Source organism: Thunnus thynnus, chromosome 15, assembly GCF_963924715.1.
Source record: "Thunnus thynnus chromosome 15, fThuThy2.1, whole genome shotgun sequence".
Lineage (NCBI taxonomy): Eukaryota > Metazoa > Chordata > Actinopteri > Scombriformes > Scombridae > Thunnus > Thunnus thynnus.
Genome location: NC_089531.1, coordinates 20,576,728 through 20,595,949, shown reverse-complemented (window position 1 = coordinate 20,595,949; position 19,222 = coordinate 20,576,728). Strand labels below are relative to the sequence as shown.

The window sequence follows — 19,222 nt, the reverse complement described above, 5'->3', positions numbered from 1 at the left end:
AATTGCCCCAGTTACATACATCGATACCAAAAGGAAAGCACATCAGGGACATAAAGCTTGATGGGATTTGTTGAAAATTGTGGAGAGATGTTTTGGAAGCATGTTCCTAAAGCTCCTGGGTTTATAAATCGGGGGAGGGGGTGACTGGCTGGTGTGTGTATATCCCTAACCTGTCCCCTGTTATGTTTTCTTTAGATTTCTCCACTTGTTTTTTCACCTTTAAATTAAACCCAGGCCGGCATGTGTGCAGAATTTAAACGTGATCAAAGCTCGAGCTGCAGTATGCGTCGTGGACTTGGGATTAAGGGGTAAAGCCGTGAGTGTTTTCCGTGAGTAGTAGTGACGCAGACACGCCAGACAAGGCCTCGGTTACGACCACTGCAGTGGAGGGGAAGGGGAAGGTGAATGGGGCAACAGCGACCTCCGTGGGCAATGAGACCGGATGCTTCCGCTGCGCAATAGTGGCTCAGACAAAAGGAGGGGAAAGGCTTTATGGCGATATTTAGATCCGCCAGACAGGCTGTTATCTGCAGAGGCAAAAGAAGTGAATAGCCCCTGCGGTAAACTGGGTGAAAAAACACCGTGATTTAGGTTTACAGCCTGAGAGCCATTGGCATAGTGGCGTCTTTTCCTGCTCTGGAGGTGTTTGTCTATTCTAACTTTTAGGGCACAAATAGGCTCACAGCCGCTCCTTTCTTCCCCCCTTCGGCTTGTTTGAAGTCTGTTGGCCAGATAACGTGCAAGTACCAGTGAGGTGATATAGCCTGCACATTGTAGACACCTTGTGCCTTCTCTCTGTCCTCTCTCTCTTCTAAATGCAATAGCAACAACAGAGTGGGGAGAGTTCCTTCGTGTTGAATTGCATGTGGCCTTGTGGGGTGTTGGCCAAGCTCTCCGTTTATTTGCTGGTAATAAATAAAACACGCAGCGTTATATGTGAGAACTCAAGGTTGCTGCTGTGAAATCTGCTACGGTTTTAGGTTCAGGATGTTACGGATGTTTACACACACACAGCCAGCACGTTTTGCAAAATCCACATTGATGTATTTCTGTATATGCTTTAAATCTCATTAAATATTTTATTAGGTTTCACTGGTTGTCTGAAAAGACTAATGTATTTTTCGGCTGGATGCATTTGGCTTCCGTTTATATTAACACAAATCTAACATAATATGTTTACTAATTTCTGCAGATGTTAATACAGTTCTGGCGGGCAATTCATCGTTCATTTATTTTATTTATTAACTACATATTATCATCTCAACATTCACCAGACTACTTCTATTTTAAATGTGCTCTTGTATACTGGTGTCCTCGCACTATTCACTTTTAAAAGGAGGAAACCACAAGCGCCACATTACGCATTATTTTTAGCTCTGTTTAAGTGTAACGTTACACCGAAGTACAAGCTGCTACAATCATTAAAGTTTATTCTGTTAATGGCGGTGATGATACCGTCATATAGGCCCGTAAGTGATAACGGCTTTGCAAATAACAAACGGCTTAAATGAGCAACGAGAAACCGGGATACACCAACATGTTGTTTGCAAATTATTTAATAAATTTTCAGCTATCGCGGTTAAATTCAGTGGATCATTTATAAACCTGCAACACTTATTTTGCTTTCTTTGCTTTATTTATTTTATTTTATTCTCTATGTTCAATTTTACATGGCCATTTTGTAACACGTGTTACGTTATATCTTTTATATAGTCTATCCAGTCAATTGACGTTATTTAATTATGTAGACCAGTAGTGTTGTATCGTAATTATAAGCCTAACAAATGAAAGTCTATAGCTGCACCTAATAAGACAAATTTGGGAATAAAATAGTCCTGCTTCATTTTTCTTTTTGTTTTCTGACTGAATAATTCAAAATAAAAATATTTTCTGATTTTGAAGGAAAAAGTCATGTTCATTGATTCCTTTTGTCACATAAAAGTACATTTTGCTTCGCTATTTACATTAAAAGGAATATACTGCCATGCGCTTTATGCGATCTTAGTGCTTTAGGCCCAACATATGCCGTAATGTGTAATATCTTTAGTCTAAATCACTAACTTTTGTCATTGTAGCCTGGAATAAACATGTCCATTTCATGACCATTATGCTATGTGTATTTGTGTCGGTATACACAACACTAGCAGAGGCAGTAACCTAAATAAAATTGTAATAACTAGATTGCAAATAACAAGGCTATTTTACCCTGCAATAAGCTCTGGCAGCATATGCTCGGATGTGTCATATTTATCTGTCAAAGATTTTAAACTGAAAAAAGGGGGATTTAACGGCCACTGGAAAATGTCTGACACAGCCGAAATATGACAAAAATAAATAAAAATTTGGCTCATATAGGCAGGATTTGAGATCCAAACGTTGTTTGAGATTTGAGCTGCTAAGTTTCTTTAATACGGTGGTGGTTACAATGTGTTTTGGTGAAAAGCAATGGTAGGGTGCTTACGTGTCCTATAAAGTACCTCGTAAAATAAGGTTTCCAAAAACATACTGTATCGTTTTGGATAACCAACAAGGGATTTTAACAGCAGCAACTGGATATGATACTGCACAAGTTTCTTTTTTCTTCACTTGTTCATATTTTCCATCTCACAGATAGCAGATCTTTCTCATATCTTGATAATTCTCAGCTTTAAAACTAGAGGTTGTTATAGGAGAGCGGGTGAGTATTTAATGACCAAAGGGATTGATTTATCCTTTATTGTTCAGCCTTTATGATCACGTGTGTCTGCTATCCAATGGCATAGCAGCCTGTCTCCCCATTACTAGCCCACTGTAGTTCTCTGAGGGGCCAAGTTGCTACTTGATTTCTCCACATTGTTATTTTGTGAGGCTGGGTTTACTGCGTGTGTATATGTGTGTGTGGTGTGTGTGCGCGTTTTTACTTTTGCATGTATCTGTTGTATGACTGCGTACATGTGAAAGTATCATTTTTTTGCCATGTCGACATCCGGAACGCTGACTAGTTACTACGTCGATTCGCTCATTCTGCCCGAGAGCGAGGAGCTCTCGGTGCCGAGATACCCCTCCGGTCCTGGGCTGCAGCACGCCAGACAGTCCGCCACTATCAGCGACCACAGCGAGCTTGGGACTTGTACCTTCCCGTCCAAACCGACGGTATTCGGCCCGTCATGGAGCCACGTTCCGGCTCAATTCCCAGGCACCGTCTCGTCTGTGTATCATCACCACTATGGGCATCCCCAAGGCCCGGTCGGTGCAGATACAGATAGTCGCTATCAGTCATGGTTGCTGGAGCCCATGTCCGGTTCCCTGCCAATGACCGGATTACCGACGACCCATCACTACGGAATCAAACCGGAGGGTCTGGGGACGCGAGCTGAAGGCGCGCTGCCCGGCTCCCATACGGCGCTGCTGCTCTCTGATTACGCCAACGGGACGGTGGCCACGGCATCACCAGTGGAAAAGGACGCACTGTCCGGCCAGGCAGGGGACACGAGCGGGGAGGGCGAAGAGAAACCGGGCCTTGATCCAAGTAAGTCACTGCAAAGTCCTTTATGTTTATACTATTTATACCGCATAAAGCTGCGAGGATTTGGGTACGTGATGTTGGGCGCGCGTCTGAACAGATGCTATTCTGAACGTGCCATTTCCTTATGGGGACTGTTAATGGCCCAGCTCCCATTGCTATATTAGATAACCTTTACAGCTTTTAAAGTGAACGTGAGCAGAGGGAGACAAATACAGGGGTTTAATTTGGATGTTGTTCCGTTTACGCATGTGTAGCCATTTCCCTCTCATCAGAATAGGGAGATTTTTTTTAGTTTTTGTTGGTCTGAGCCGTTATGAGTGATGTGTGTTTGTACATTTGGACACTCAGCAACGGGCCCTCATACCAGTGTCGCACCCCACTCTTTCCAGATAACCCAGTGTCCAGCTGGCTCCACGCGAGTGCCACGAGAAAAAAGCGCTGTCCGTACACCAAGCACCAGATCCTGGAGCTGGAGAAAGAGTTCCTCTTTAACACCTACCTGACCAGAGACCGTAGGTACGAGGTGGCGAGGCTGTTAAACCTCACCGAGAGACAGGTTAAAATCTGGTTCCAGAATCGCAGGATGAAGATGAAGAAGTTTAATAAAGACGGCGCACCGAAAGACGAGTGACTGAACCGTACATATACAGTATTTAGGCTGTTAGTGAGCTTTATGTGTGGAAGCTCTTAACTCTGCTGGACCCTGTTTTTAAACTTCATTGTCTTATTGTTCTATATAACATAAGCTATTGGGCTTATCTGTCTTGTAAAAATAGCATGTTGGGCTTCAGTTTGATGCGACTACCTTTATATTGCACAATTTTAACAGTGCCCACTCGTTTTTAATTTGTTCTTTTTCTTATGTTGATTTGAATTAATACCTCGTTAAAGTGTATTAGTTGGCTTGGTCCTTGTGCTCGTTTGTGTATGGATGTTTCTAGTTGTGTGTGTTCTGGTTTGTAGTTCTATTTGTTGTCTATCTCAGAGTCACCTGAGCGTATAGTTTGTAAAATGTATTCATTTTTATTGTTGTTTCTCTATTATTGTTAGAACTATGACTGATGACCATGATTTTGAATCTAACATTGTCACCGCAGAAAAACAGACTGGTCGCATTTTGAAGTAGGTGCAAAAACCTCAGAAACCTCCTTGAAAATGCTAACTAAATTAAATGTTATAGAAGCTATATTACATGACATGATTGACTACCTATATGTCTATCAACTACCTACAATAACCTATTTTTTTCCGATGGCGAATTATAGTAGATTTGCTTGCATATAGATACTGAACTATGTCTGAATTTCAGGGAGTAACATTTTGAAAGAACATAATGTTTGTTAGTGAGAGGAAATTAAACAAAACACTGTAGGCTACTTATTGAATACCTCACGGTCTGCCGACCGTCTGACTTTTGGTTCACAAATGTAATTTGTACTTTATTTATTAAATAAAACAAATTATATCTGCGAATTCATGCACGTTACATTCTTATTGGATTTTGGCCTGACATAGAAACGAATTGTATGTTTTCATAAAAATCACAAAATAATTTATTGGTGCTTTTTTGCACTGCAAAAAATGTGAAGGATACTTCTGTCAACTGAATGTTAACACACACACACACACACACAAACACACACACACACACACAAAAATTCTACAGAAAATATACAAAAAATATGTGTATTTTCGAGTTTAGTGCAGGTCATTAACAAGTTTTACAAATATTTTGTATTTGTAAAATTATTATAAATCTTTAGTATTTTCCAGGAAACACACACATACAGTTATTCACCTATAGCTGTATGCATTTTGATTAGTATGTGTGTGTGTGTGTGTGTGTGTGTGTGTGTGTTTCTGGATTTGATACTGAGCTGCGTCTTGGCAGAGGATGTTGTTAGCTGTATACAGCCATAAAAGACAATTACTGCTATAACCTTTTATGGGGTGCAAAGCGCTGCGAGGCGAGAGGACACAAAACAAAACAAAAGAAAAAAAAAAGACATCGAGGGCTTCGACAGCTGAAGCCCAAAATAATACAGCCTGTGTGTTGCTGTTCAGCTCAGATATGACAAGGCCGCTCGGTCTAAAGCTCTGTCATTTAGCGCCATCTCGACAAAACCAACTTACAACAAGCACAAGGATTTTATGAATGAATATTATGAAATGTAACGAGCCGGGGAATTTTGGATTCAAAATAGTCTATCAAAGAAGAGGTCCAAGTCTATTTTTAAAATATGACCTCCGCATCCCTGACTGAGACTGGCTCAAGTCCCTGCATGTTGGAACATATTTGCCACAAAGAAATAGAAAATAGATCCAATGCGAGCTAGAGCTGCAAGGTCTCACGGTCGACCAGAGACAGACACGGCTCTGTCAGATACACCAGGCAATTTAGTCCTCATTAAGGGCTGCACCGAAAAGGAGAGATTATTGTAGTTAGAAGGTAAGACTTTAGTCCAACTGGAGTGCTGTTGTGACGCGTTAGGGGACGCAGATGGACCCAAACTTCAAAGACTCGAGCAGAGACAGTGCAATAAAACGCCTGGTCTGCTATACTGTCTGGCATTCCAGTTTTAATGGCTTTATGGCCGTCCAGACACAATTAGGCCGTTTCCAGAATGGCACCCATTTGTTTTTTCTTCTCTTTCCGTGGGACTGCGCCCTGGACAAAAGGCCGAGCGGAAATGATCAGCTTTATTGGATTCTCCCCGACGGGGACGCGCAGGACTCACGGTCATTTGGAGCGATCTTTTGTTTCTACCTGGGAACCTTCCGCCCTCTGCTCCTTCGCCGGGCCCATCCTAAAGGAAAAAGGAGCAATAAAGCCAGCAGCTAGTTTCAAACACAGTGGTAGGCCTCTAGATGTGGATTATATCAAAGTACATCTGGACACATCTGCCAAAAGCAATCAGCGCTTTGCTCAAAAAATTACAACAAAAGAAACTTGACATTACCTTTGTGCGTCATTTCTCTTACTTTTTTTCTATCTTGTATTTGCTCCCGGGTTGCAGCAGAAAGATAAAACGCCTGCGCACTGCTGCCTCCACACCCTGCAGTCCCTACAAGTCACCAGCCGGTGGAGACACTGTTCCACAACATCTCCCCAGCTACTACTAACACTCCTCTCTAATGAACCTGCACTGTGCAACATACTGTAGTAACATTTTAAGAGTCCAGCCAAATAATTTGACACCTTTTTACAGTCTCAGTGCAGAAGCTGCTTCCTTAGCCCGCGGCTCTGTGGGGATGAATGAATCAGCCAGCACACAGAGACTGTTTGATTTCTGGTTTGGCTCTCTGATCACTGCTGTGTTTTAACTAAATGAACCGGTTTTAATAGCAGGAGTATGTAGCGACACCAACATGAAATATGAACAGATTTTCCCATTACATTTATTATTATGCAGATTTCAATGTCCTAACACATTTATTTGAATTCCAGACATATTTAATTTCAGTTGTGCAGAACACAAAACACAAGATGTCGGATTACTGCTGTTTGATTATTTCTAATAGATCTCAATGTCTGCAAATAATTTTAACGAATTTTTGGTGTATTTTTCATTATATTTATACTACTAATACTACCACTACTACTACTACTATTACTACTACTACTATTACGACTAATAATAACAATTTAATTGCTCAGTTTTTGCTACCAATGTTATTCTGACACTTCTCTTATTTTATTTATGTTTATTGTACGCATAGTTTACGCAAATGTATCGCTCATTATTGATAATTTAGGTAACATTGCAATGTCAGTTAGAAACTATTTTTGTAGGACGAATTCGTTATTATTTATTTGTTTTATTAGGCTATTATTGTTATTATTATTGTTATTAGTAGTAGTAGCAGTCCGTACAATTTAAAAATATTATTATCGTTTTATTTCTATTTAAGCCCAAATTTTCACTTCAGAAATCCAGTCCTGAATTTTATGTGCACAACAATGTTCAAACCTCCTGGGAAATAAACAGTATGTTTCTAACAACGAAGATCATTCGCACTATATGTGATATGTTCGCTATGTGCGATATGTAGCCTAATCCAAAATACATTTTAACAGCGGCTCGTGTTGAAAATAGAAACCGACACGATTACTTAATGTCCGTTATTAGTTTATAAATAGGCCGTTAGGCTACAGTTAGTATAGCAGCTATTATAACCGATTATTATGTTTAGTTGTTATTGGTATTATTGTATCCTATTATACTGAGAGTGTAAATTATTAATATCAAGGAGGTTAAAAGTATTTCACGTAGATGCATAACATTTTAGAATCCCTCAATTGATACTTATTTGTAAAGTAGTGTTAAGAAAGGTAACATAAAACTAAATACTATATAATTCAGATACGTAAATTACCGCTTAACACTGGAATTGTGTGAGTTTCTCTCCTGTGTGTTTATATGTGTGTATGTGTTTGTGCGTGAAGTGTTAATCCCACTCTGCAGTCTGCGCCATAATGAAATCCATGTCTGCCTGCTGATTGGATGAGAGCGGCCAGGCCTGAGTCATGTGGGTGAGTTCTTTAGTCCAGAGTGAAAATGGGGTTTGGTGTAAATCTAAGGTGTATTGCTGTCATATATCACGCTACCTCGTAAAAACGACACTGAGGATTCTGGGCCAACAAATCAGGGAGAAAAAATATGAGTTCTTATTATGTGGATGGTCTTCTTAGCAAATATACGGCGAGTAGTTCTCTGTTCCCAAACATAGACCGGGCTTCTTGCGGTATTGGACCCACTGAAGAGGAGTATGGCTCGGCTCGGACTGCTGCGGCCATCGCGTTTGCACCGTCCCGATCTGGAGTTTACAACGTCAACAATGCAGTGTACCAGAGCCACCCTATGTTTACCTCGGGCTGTGGCCGGGGGCAGGACGCACACACACTGCATTGCAGCCCGTTTGACCAGAGCCGCCTGTTCACCGACAGCTGCTGCCATCCGGGGCCGGGACCCCTCACCTCGCCGCCGGACAAACAATACCGGATGTACCCCTGGATGAGAGGATCAGGTATGTGCGGATACTATCTCTTGGTCGCTATTTCAAAGCCCTCAGGTCAATGCTTTTACAAAGCATTGGGATAGTTACACTTGCCGTTAGTGGTTCAATTAATTTCGTAAAGCCATTGGTGTTGCATGGAAAGAATCGTAAAACTTTTATTGCGCAACTAATGAGTTCTGCAGCCATAAATTCATTTGGCCAGCGCTTCTGTGTGTTCAGTACGAAGAGACCTTGCCGCTGGGGGTTTTTCTCTGCACTCCTATTACTCTTATAGCCTCTTCTCCCCTTTGTGGTTGTAAAAAAAGACCGGCCTGTTGTGTAAATCAGTTCTGCACTCTGCAGCTCCTTTTCTAATTGGGTCTGCACTGCAGAGGCTCTGGTATTTTCTGAAACTCGTTCGTCCACATTCTTGGATCAATATGCACCAGTATTGTCGGCTACATAAAGAAGTCAGATGGATTTAGAATGCAAGCAATTTGAAACATAGGCGTTGGTTAAAATTTTGAAAGAGAAGGTGTTGCGGCTGTAATCTAATTACTGATGACTCCTTCGGTGAGCAGAACATCACTGGCTTTTAATTGGAAAGACATGCAGAGTATCAAAGGAGGCATGAGCGAAAGACCCCAGCAGGACTACTTTAAACAGATGTAGAGAAACTACCAAAAAAAGAGGAAAAAACTACCCTGCTGATTAGTGTGTGTGTGTGTGTGTGTGTGTGTGTGTGTATGGAAAGTGGGTAAAGTCAAATATGAGCCACAATTAATTGCGCAATCAAAAATAAATTAATGGCACCCAAGATGTTTCCTACAACAAGTTTTTATTGTCAGCACCAGTGTCAACGCCACTTTAATTAATGGTTCATGCAGTCTCATATTTCATACATGCAGAAATATACGCCACATGTCTTTTGCAACTTATATACAGCTGTCGTGTCTTTTCTCCCACAGATCCAAACCGAAAGCGGGGGCGGCAGACCTACTCCCGGCACCAGACCCTGGAGCTGGAGAAGGAGTTCCACTTCAACCGGTACTTGACCCGCAGGCGTAGGATCGAGATAGCCCATGCCCTCTGCCTCTCAGAGAGACAGATCAAAATCTGGTTTCAGAACCGCAGGATGAAGTGGAAGAAAGACCACAAGGACGAACTGGTGCCCACCACAGGGGAAAAGGATCATGATATCCAAGCGGTGTCCGAGGCCGAGGAGCCCGATGCTGGAGACACACGAGGAGCCGGTTCGGAGTCAGAAAAGGCTGCAAAGTAACGAAAGAAACGGACAGACAATTAAATCGTCAATGAAAAAACAAACAAATAAACAAGCAAATAAAAAAGAAAATCGAAACCACACTGTTATTAATGGATAAAGGAAATCTCAAATGCTCACACGCCACTGATGCTTCTACGAGCTTTGTAGGCTGATTAATTGAATGACAGCTGAGGGAAATTATGTAATAAGCATTTAACAGAAAACCCGAAATACATAAGAAGGCTCCGCATGAAAGAGCGATATTATCTACCTAATCAAACTATATTTTTATATATACTAATTTAACCTGACTGTACTACTGAATCAACATTCCTTAACGAAAATCTACCTAATATTCAAACACTGACACAACGAATATCCCTCCTATCTGAGGATTTCACCCCCACAGACGGTTGTATTTCTAAAAGGGAACAAATACAACATTCTGCGTGAATGTGCCTTATTTTGAATATAGGCTAATTAAAAAGTGAATGTTTTCTCAGTCAAATGCCTCCAAACTGTGAGATTTCAGTAAGTTCAAGTACCTGTGTATCATTTTTATTCTCACTGTTTATTAATTAGAAGATCAATTATTCCTGTTATCGACTTATTTATCTTGTCTACATCTTAGGCTTGAAGGAAATATTTGTTTAGTTTTGGATGAACTTCCTACCTCAGATTCCCAGAAAACCAACTTGCTTATGATATTGTAAACAGGAATACCCTAATGTAAATGTTTTGAAGTCTTAGCTGTGTTCTGTAAATGTTGGTATTATTGCATATTTAACGCCTATAGATTTTCAAACAAATAGGCTCAATGCATGCACATTTATTTAGACAGCATTACATTTCAGTATCAGATTATTACTTTTTTTTTTTGAAGTGTAAAATGAGAAGGCTATAGTAATTCAAAATGTGCAACTACTGTGATATTTTTAGGTTCAATGTCCAAGTTTTCAATGTAAATAAGACAATATGTGAAAAAATAAATATCTAAACCTTTTAGATCTGTGTTAAATCTGTAAACGAAAGCATAATAATGGAATAAAATAGTTTCTACTTGTCTATTTGTTTATTTGCTTTCAGCCTTTGCGCACTTAACAATGTGTTACCGCAACAACCAGGTGATAATCATGGTAATTAGAGGCGCTTACAGTCACCAGTAAGTGCCGCTTACAGTGGCCAATATTAGGTTGCATGTAATGAAACATGTTGCAGTCCATTATGAGGGTTAGGTAAACACTGGAGTTGGGGAATGTGAGCTATGAGGATGCGAGATGGGGCAGGCTGCAGATGAAGGGAAATTACTGCTGAACTCTGCATTCCCTCTTCCCTCGGTAAGATGGCGCCTGTCGGTGACCTGCCCCCTTCCTTCTCTGTCTCTCCCCCCCCCCCCCCCTTCCCCACTCCCATCCTCCCCCCTCCCCCCACCCGCCCCCATCTCTCCCTCCAGCGATGGGTCATAAATCCGTTGTTGTTTATGAAAATTTACAACATAGCAATACAACTTTACGACGCGGCTCGGCCTCCGATTGGCCACAGCTGGTCACGTGACGTAGAGCCGTGAACATGAACTTTTTATATATAATTTCCAATAGCGGAATAGAACAGCCTTTCATTTAACGGTCCCGAGCTTCCACACGGATGTTTTCACCAGCGACCTCCTACATTTTATGCCTCTCACATCTCTCTCTCTTTTTTTTTTTTGGAGTTTGGAGGGTTTCTTTTTCTTGACGAGACAGAAATTCGCCAGAGGCTTGCCTTGGGACATGACTGGATCATTTGGGTGCCCTAATGTCGGTCCTCTGACACGTTTTGGCAAGATGAGTGCAAGGAGTCCTGGTGCGTCACTGACCCCCTGGAGCCCCAGTTTCCGTCCGGGAACCCAGCTGGAGACTTATCTCAGTAACTGCCCGCCTGCACCTGCCAACTCCCTCCCCTTACCGCCCCTGTTGACAAGATTCTCCAGAAAAGGTAAGACAACCGAAACCTGTCAGTCAAATGCATGTTTGCTCTTTTATCTACCTACAGTAACCACCAACCTAAGCAAATAAGCATCAGATCTTTATTTAGATATTGAACCGCATTATTTAAATAAACAGAGCTGACAAGTCTGTAAACATGGTTTCATGTTGCAGTTTACATGATTGTGATTTGAATAACAGATGCAACGTGGAAAATCTGATCAGTCTGAATTACACAACCTTGAGTTTATCTAAAGCAGTGTTTCATGTTGATATGCAGGCTGGTTTTTGCATGCTGTCAAAGCTTTATTTGTTTGTTGTTGGTTTTTAAAGTGGGATGTGCTCTCGGCTGCAAAATTCATTGGGTGGATGGTAGTCAAATGATGTGCTCTTTGACGCCCTCCTGTGGGGACACAGGAGATATTGTGGTTGCAGCTCTGCTTGTTTTACTGCAAATGCCTGCGGTGCAGGATGGACCTCAAGCAGGTCGACCTCTATTTTCTGTTTCTGTTTCTGTTTGTGTCCATGAATACAGTTGTAACGTTTTGTGCTTCATATGAGTGCATGAAGGCCCTGGATGCATATTGTATTGATGAATGAGATAACAGCGAAAAAACGGGGTGAAAAAAGTGTTTAAATGTGATTTTATTGACACGCAAGAATTTCCCTGAAAATGGAAATTAACGCTGAAATGTTTATCTGCGAAAGCTTTATTTGCACACTATGATTGCACCTCTGTATTGTTCATGGCGTTCCTTAACATACATTCAGCGAGCTAAATATTCTGTGTTGTGACACTGCAGTGATTTCTTTTGTGCAATAAATTATTAGACAGCCAGACAACCAATTTCTGTGAAGATCTAAAACGTAAAGTATTGACAGATTTCCACTAAAGGTGCGAAAGTGAATGTAAATGCATTCAATGTAATGTTCATTTTCCATTTCGTGTCCGAGTTTAAATATTTGTCCTTTTCGTTGTTTTATTTGCAAAAAAAAAATTATTAGATTCACATTAATGTTGACTGAAAAAATCGCTGCGGTCTTCATGTGTTTTGAGTGCTGCTGCCTCTTATTTCTATATCTAAAATCTAATTCCTTCCGCTGGAAAGTGTCTCTGCTGCTGTTAGGTGGGAATTATGTTGCTCATTGGGTTTCACAAAATGTTAACAATAATAAATGTGAGCGCAGTGAGTTTTAGTGGTGCTGCAGCCGTGCGCAGTGATATTTATGAATAAATTAGATTAAAATATTGTGGGATTATATTTGCATATCCTCACGAGCGTGAGTGCTAGTGTGTGAAGGTGCCTGCAGAGTGCACTGCCCTCCTTTTCTTCCTGCAGCAGTGACCTCTTTCACTCCCAGCCCGACATGTTTGACACCAGAGCGTACTCACTTCTTTCCTCTCTTTTCTTTTGGTCCTTTTTTAGTTCCCGGGTGTGTCCCTCGCTCGACTCGAGGAAACAATTTTCGTGGGAACTTTGTTGCCATTGGCTAGCCATAAATCAGCTGTTAGAGCATGACTGTTTAGCCAACACACACTCCTTAGTTCTTCTCTTATTGTGGACCCACTGAGCACGGATGTAGGAGCCCGGTATTCACCCTTTCTTAGATCGTGCCTTCTGGGTATCTGTTACAGCAAAGGGCACACATGCCTGAACCAGAATATATAATCTATCTCACTGTTTTTGTCAGTAACACAGGATTGGGCTTGCGCTGAGTAAAAGCGCTGCTCTGGGGAAAAAGCATGTGAGGGGAAAGCAAAGGACAGGCCACTGCCTTCCAGAGACGAAGGTGCCATAAAAATTCCACAAGGAGGTAACCAAACACAGAGCGCTGGACGCGAGGTCTTTCCTTTATGTAGGCTTCGTGTCTGTGTGGGACTCTGTGCGCCTCTCTTGTTTTTTTTCTGATCTCACATAGCTAATAGTCGATAATTGGTTTCTACTTTTCAGTTAGCGCGTTGGTCGAGTTACAATATTACGCAAAAAAAATGGAGAGTGCGTCAAGGTTTTTCATTGTAGGCAGCGATTTAACAAAAAAATGTAAAGGCCTACTTTTACCAACACTTTTATCTGTATAATCAATCATCTTTAGTTTGTGGCTTTGTTTTGAGGACTCTACTCTAATAGCACATATAATGTTGTTTTTATTTGTTCATAGAAAGTGGAAGAGAAGGAGCAGAAAATGACAAAGACTCTAACTCTTTGTAATGACCAGTACGAATATCTTATGACACAATGCAAAAACTAAAAATGAATTACTGCTTGAATATTGTGGTTATTTCTCATTTTACATTTTAAGCATGTTCGCTTAATTTTAACCATCAATCGTGTCAAACATCCCATTTTCCAGTACTTTCTTTTTTTTTGTTTGTCTTCCGTGTCACTTTTAAGCGAATGCTTCTACAAAGCGATTCTATGTCTTGATATCATGTTGATGTCTCACCAAAAATAAATAAAAATACACAACTGGTATTGGGTTTCATACTGACTGTTTAAAAGTCAATATGAACAACGATTCGCTAGTAAATGAGAAAAAAAAAAAAGTCGGGACACGTGCAAAAAGCTTGTAATATCCTCAAAATGACATTGTCGGCATCGTTAAATTTTACCAGCTTATGTGCAGTACTGTTGGGTTTTCTTGAGTTCATATATATCCTATATTTAAAGTTATTCATTCTTGAGTGTGACATAAAAGACAGGCCTTGAGTGGCAGTCCGTGTGACATTATTCGATAATGTGATGTTTGTCTTTTATCTTCTCCCCCAAACATTTATTCATTAGTGTTTCCCCACATGAGTGGTTGTTCAGTTGTTTTATGAGTATAAGAAAAAGTATGAAAAAACAAACACGCAGCCCTTTTTAGATGGGCTGTTATTCTATTAACTGCACAGTCTATTTGCACTCATCGCTTATCATAACATGCATAACAGATTCTGATCGAATTATTTCTGTACACTAGCCTCGCAGAGATTGCACTCTCAGCATGTCACTTGTTGTATTGTTTAGGAGCCCGTTGGTTTTTGCCGCAATGGTCGTTAACCTCCGAATGACCCCGTTTGGAGCCCCCGCCTCAGAAAGCGCCGCAGACAGGCAGTGCAACAGTTGAACCAGAGGATGGCGCACCACGACAATTCAAAACACCCGAGCCTCGGCTGAGAGTTTGCCCTAGCCACGAGCGCATGGAGGCGCGCGCCCTTCACATCCCACCCAGTATTTCCTGCGTGCACGAGTTTACCTCTGGAGGTCACCAAGCAGGATTTACGACTGGTCAACAAAAGCACGTGATTCTCCGCCGTACCCCATATTTGGGTGCCTACGTAAGAGAGAATCAAGTCCATGTCCCACTCATTTCCATAATTCATCATAAATTGTGCAAGGGTGCTATAGGACGCGCTAAACCATAAGAGCCACAAATCAAGCACACAGGTTTATGCTATTTTACCTCCAAAAATAATACAAAACAACAGCAATACTTACAACGAGCAAACGGTGGATTGTCAACAAATGAGCTCCTATTTTGTGAACTCATTCTGCGGTCGCTATCCCAATGGCGCGGACTTCCAGTTACATAATTATGGAGACCATAGTACGGCAAACGAGCAATATAGAGACTCAACAGCCATGCATTCCAGCAGGTACGGGTATGGCTACAACGGGATGGACCTAACAGTCGGGCGGCCCGGTACCGGACACTTTGTGGGCAACGAGCGGACACCGGGATACTCCCCGAGTCACTCAGCAGCGACAACACCCTCAGTGGAGCCGGTCAGGTACACGCAATCCGCCAACAGCACCGGGACCACGTCTTTATCGCCACCACCTGACCCTCTACCGTGTTCCTCGGTCGCCAGCTCGTCTCCGGTCACCGAGTCTCAAACTCAACACCGAGCCGTGAAAAACTCCATAACGACCCCTTGCTCGAGCTCGAACGGAGGCACGCTGCTGCTCAGCCGGGACTGTGTCTCCAAAGCTTCCCCTCTCCAGGAGGAGAAGCCTGCGGGAAGTGCACCGACAACTCCACAAAATGTCACCGACTCGACACAGCCTCAGATATATCCGTGGATGAGAAAACTACATATAAGTCATGGTAAACTGCTTTTTTTAATGATCTTGTATTGATTTTAGAGACCTAGCGCTGTGTTATTGTTTGCTAAAAGACTGATCATGTTTATACCTTATTCGGGACTTTTCACAAGCAAAGCAGGCCTGAATCTGACAATTTACCATTATATTGCTGAAAAAGCAAAACATATATTTACTTTCCAAAGGGGCACGAGCGCCATATGCACCTCTCACCTGTTATTGCCTTTAAGTCCTGTCAACATAGAGCAGGTACGGAATAATTTCGTGACGCTACACATAAGGTTAAAATGCGTTTAATATGTGTAAGATACATGCTTTTTTGTTTATTACAGTGTAATTATTATGGCCAAGCAGCGTAGATTTTAAATCTTTTAACTGTGTTAATTCATTCTCGCTACTTGTATTTGGAAAGTGTCTTTCTCACTTTGTTACTTAATGTTTTTAATTTTTTGGGGATTTCATCTGCGCTGTTTAAGAAGAAGTCGTGCGCTATCTTTGTAGCCATTTCTACCTCCAAAAACCATATTGGCAATATCCAAAAAAATGCGAGGAAAAAAAAAAAGTTGATGCACTTATTTTTTAAACATCTGCTGTATCTCATGTGTTTTTCCACTCTTTTTTTCTGCAAGAAGATTTGGCAGGACCAGAGGGGAAGAGAGCCAGGACTGCTTACACCCGGTACCAGACCCTGGAGCTGGAGAAGGAGTTCCACTTCAACCGGTACCTGACCCGCAGGCGGAGGATCGAGATAGCCCATGCCCTCTGCCTCTCAGAGAGACAGATCAAAATCTGGTTTCAGAATCGTAGGATGAAGTGGAAGAAAGACAACAAGCTGAAGAGCATGAGCATGGCGGCTGCAGGCGGGGGAGGCTACAGGCCTTGATACTCACCCCTCCATCCCTGATAACGAGCACTATAAAAATAAAAACAGAGATTGTCATATCAACTTCTCCTCCACCTTATTTCAAAAAGCGCAGAGACTTGTTCACGGGGCTGTGTGCGGGACAGGGGACACCCCACCCAAGCCCTTCTGTATGTCCAACAACCGTCCCATTATATTCCTTAATATTATTTCCTTTTTATTTCCACCGTGGTAATGCTTATGTGAGTAAAAAAAAATGCATTATGTACAGTTCTGTCTAGATTTAGAGGAAAAGGAAACACATGAAAATAAATGTTTGTTTAAATTATTTCTTGTTCATAAGAAAACCGAAAGCGACAAAGCCTGAAATGCTACCTACCGCAAATAAATCCAGTAAAAAGTTGTGTAATGCACTCAGAACAACAACAGCCTAATAAATAGAAGGTTGATGTTGAGCTGCCTCTGTGTTTAGCCTTCGTTTTCTATGTATGTACTGTATATGTATGTATTTATTTGTTTGATGTATTGTACCAACTTGTTCAGATAACTTGCTTCCAAAAGTAGAGCCAGCAAAAAGTAAGCATTGTGTGGTTTTTTGTGTGCGTTGTGAACAAATGTATGGAAAGAGGTGCCGACTCGGTCTTGTATGTACAGTAGCTGTGCCTTGTATCTTTGGGTTTTTTTTTTTTTGTTGCAGGAGCTGCTGTTTGCGTTGTTCACCTGGGCGCAACATCTTAGTAAAAAAAAAAAACAACGTGTTTTTTGTCTTTGCTTTCACTCTTTTTATGTGGAGGGTCCCACAGTAAAATCCATTGCCTCTGTGTATAACTCCATCGTGATAAGCTTTTTGTAAATGTTTTTCAAAGACTGGAAGTCAAGAATATATTATAATAATAATAATGTTGATGATGATAACGATGATGGCCATTATAATAAACTTTCTACTGGAACGGCAACATCACAGTGACTGTACGTTTTTGTAAAATATTCAAGATTCATTTGCGATTTTGCCACAACTGCTCCTGTGGAAGAGAGGAGTCAACCTTTGCTTGTAAGGTCAAAAAATTGTAAACTCATTAGGATGAGCTGTCTAAAATTGGCAAAGTTTCCTCTAGTTAAATCTTTGAATTCAACAGGTCCCCTTGAATGAAAGCTTCTTGATTTACTCACCTTGCTGTGGTGCTTGGAGCTTTGGGGTCCTTGGCCACTAACAGGCTTCAGGGGCCGGGCGTCCCCTTGCGCACAGACTCCTGGGTTATTCCCGGAGAGTCAGCTCGACTTTTCGAGCTGTAAACTTTATTAGGGCCGATTCTGGCTCTCTGACATTTGGGTGCTAAATGAATGGGGGGTTTTGTCTATGAATTAGATCGTAAAAATCATCCGGAGCGCGGCCAGATAGGCTCACTGGCCATAAAACGGTCACGTGGTAGCCATTAAAGTAAGTTTTATGGTTTTGGGGAGTTGACAGTATATTGCACATAACATATAATCGCACTGACGGCGAGGCTTCGTCTGACTCTCCCTTTGCAGGCTGTAAGTGTTACTTGACCGGTACAGACCGTCTCTTTTGCTCAGACTGGCTAAGTATGGACCGGACGCTCTCTAGGATGAGGACCGCGTCTCTGGGTAAGTTTCTGCAGACTTGCCGGTAGCCTGAGAACAGCCAGCCTGTGTTAAACAGCCTTATTATTGTATTCGCTCCCTCTATCCGTCCCTATTAGTCCATTACACTAATTTGTCAGTTGTGCAGTGCTGAATAGCTACTGGTCTCGGCAGATGTTGCGCAGGGTTGGGTCCGGTTCATGGCTATTTAATTGCTTCCTTCCCCGTGTAACTTGTTTCCCTCCATCTGTGGTGTAACTCATAATCCATTTTTACATGTTGGATAATTATCTCTGTGTCCATTTCCACCCCCACAAACTTCGAGTTGTTGTCGTTTTATTACATTGGAGAATTCACAGACCGCGAGCCAGAAAGTTTCCAAGGGGTGTGTGCGGTGTGTAGATGTCCATGATAAAGTTAACCGCTAATGCAGGCCTACGGATTTACAGCTAGCTCCGTTTGATTGGATTCTGTACGAGCTGATGACTTGTGGAAGTTGTATAGGTCCCTGACTGAAAAGTTGCAGTCGTTGTTTTGCTGAGCGCTGCGCTCCACATGTTGGCACCATTTTAGGACAGACTATAAACAGTGTCAAGTAAACACAACATGGGAACAAACAGCAGCAGGGAGACATTTCAAAAGGAATTCCGTTTTGTGTCTGTCACGTCGTTTTGTGTTTGGGGTTGAAAAGTTCAGATGACCTCTTAAAAAGTCACTCTCGCTTTGTGGCGACCTCTTGTGCGGTCAGACCCCGGGAGAACCAGGGGACCCAAATTCCAAAAAACATGGATCGAAAATGGAAAAAATGTTATCGTTTATTTACCTTTTTTGGACAAAACGGCCACATCCTTTTCTTTTACTGAGTTGCGCATCTGTTTTTTCTTAATTGAAGGGTGTGTAACTTGATGCGCCGGTTCCTAATTCCAACTAACCAGACAAAAT

General features: G+C 41.7%; 3 protein-coding genes across 5 annotated transcripts in view; all 3 read left to right on the top strand.

Annotated features, from left to right (window-relative positions):
• hoxa9a (homeobox A9a) lies at window positions 1-10,831 on the top strand. Of its 2 annotated transcripts, none has more exons than XM_067611305.1 (2): window positions 1-3,508; window positions 9,472-10,831. In XM_067611305.1, the coding sequence occupies exons 1-2, from the start codon at window positions 2,956-2,958 to the stop codon at window positions 9,783-9,785; spliced, it is 867 nt and encodes a 288-aa protein (XP_067467406.1). In that variant the 5' UTR covers window positions 1-2,955; the 3' UTR covers window positions 9,786-10,831. The 2 variants fall into 2 exon arrangements, with proteins under 2 accessions (XP_067467406.1, XP_067467407.1); XM_067611306.1 differs by lacking the exon at window positions 9,472-10,831 and adding an exon at window positions 3,895-7,622 and having other exon boundaries at window positions 6-3,508.
• Window positions 10,832-11,212: 381 nt separating this feature from the next.
• hoxa3a (homeobox A3a) overlaps window positions 11,213-19,222 on the top strand; it is a 30,802-nt gene continuing 22,792 nt past the window's right edge. The window contains exon 1 of the mRNA XM_067611296.1: window positions 11,213-11,741. The gene's annotated coding sequence lies outside the window, so the exon portion shown is untranslated. The remainder of the gene's footprint in view (window positions 11,742-19,222) is intronic.
• On the top strand, window positions 12,421-17,634 carry hoxa5a (homeobox A5a). Of its 2 annotated transcripts, none has more exons than XM_067611307.1 (2): window positions 12,421-15,820; window positions 16,446-17,634. In XM_067611307.1, exons 1-2 carry the CDS (start codon window positions 15,238-15,240, stop codon window positions 16,697-16,699), a joined length of 837 nt encoding a protein of 278 aa, XP_067467408.1. In that variant the 5' UTR covers window positions 12,421-15,237; the 3' UTR covers window positions 16,700-17,634. The 2 variants fall into 2 exon arrangements, with proteins under 2 accessions (XP_067467408.1, XP_067467409.1); XM_067611308.1 differs by having other exon boundaries at window positions 12,424-15,820; window positions 16,449-17,634.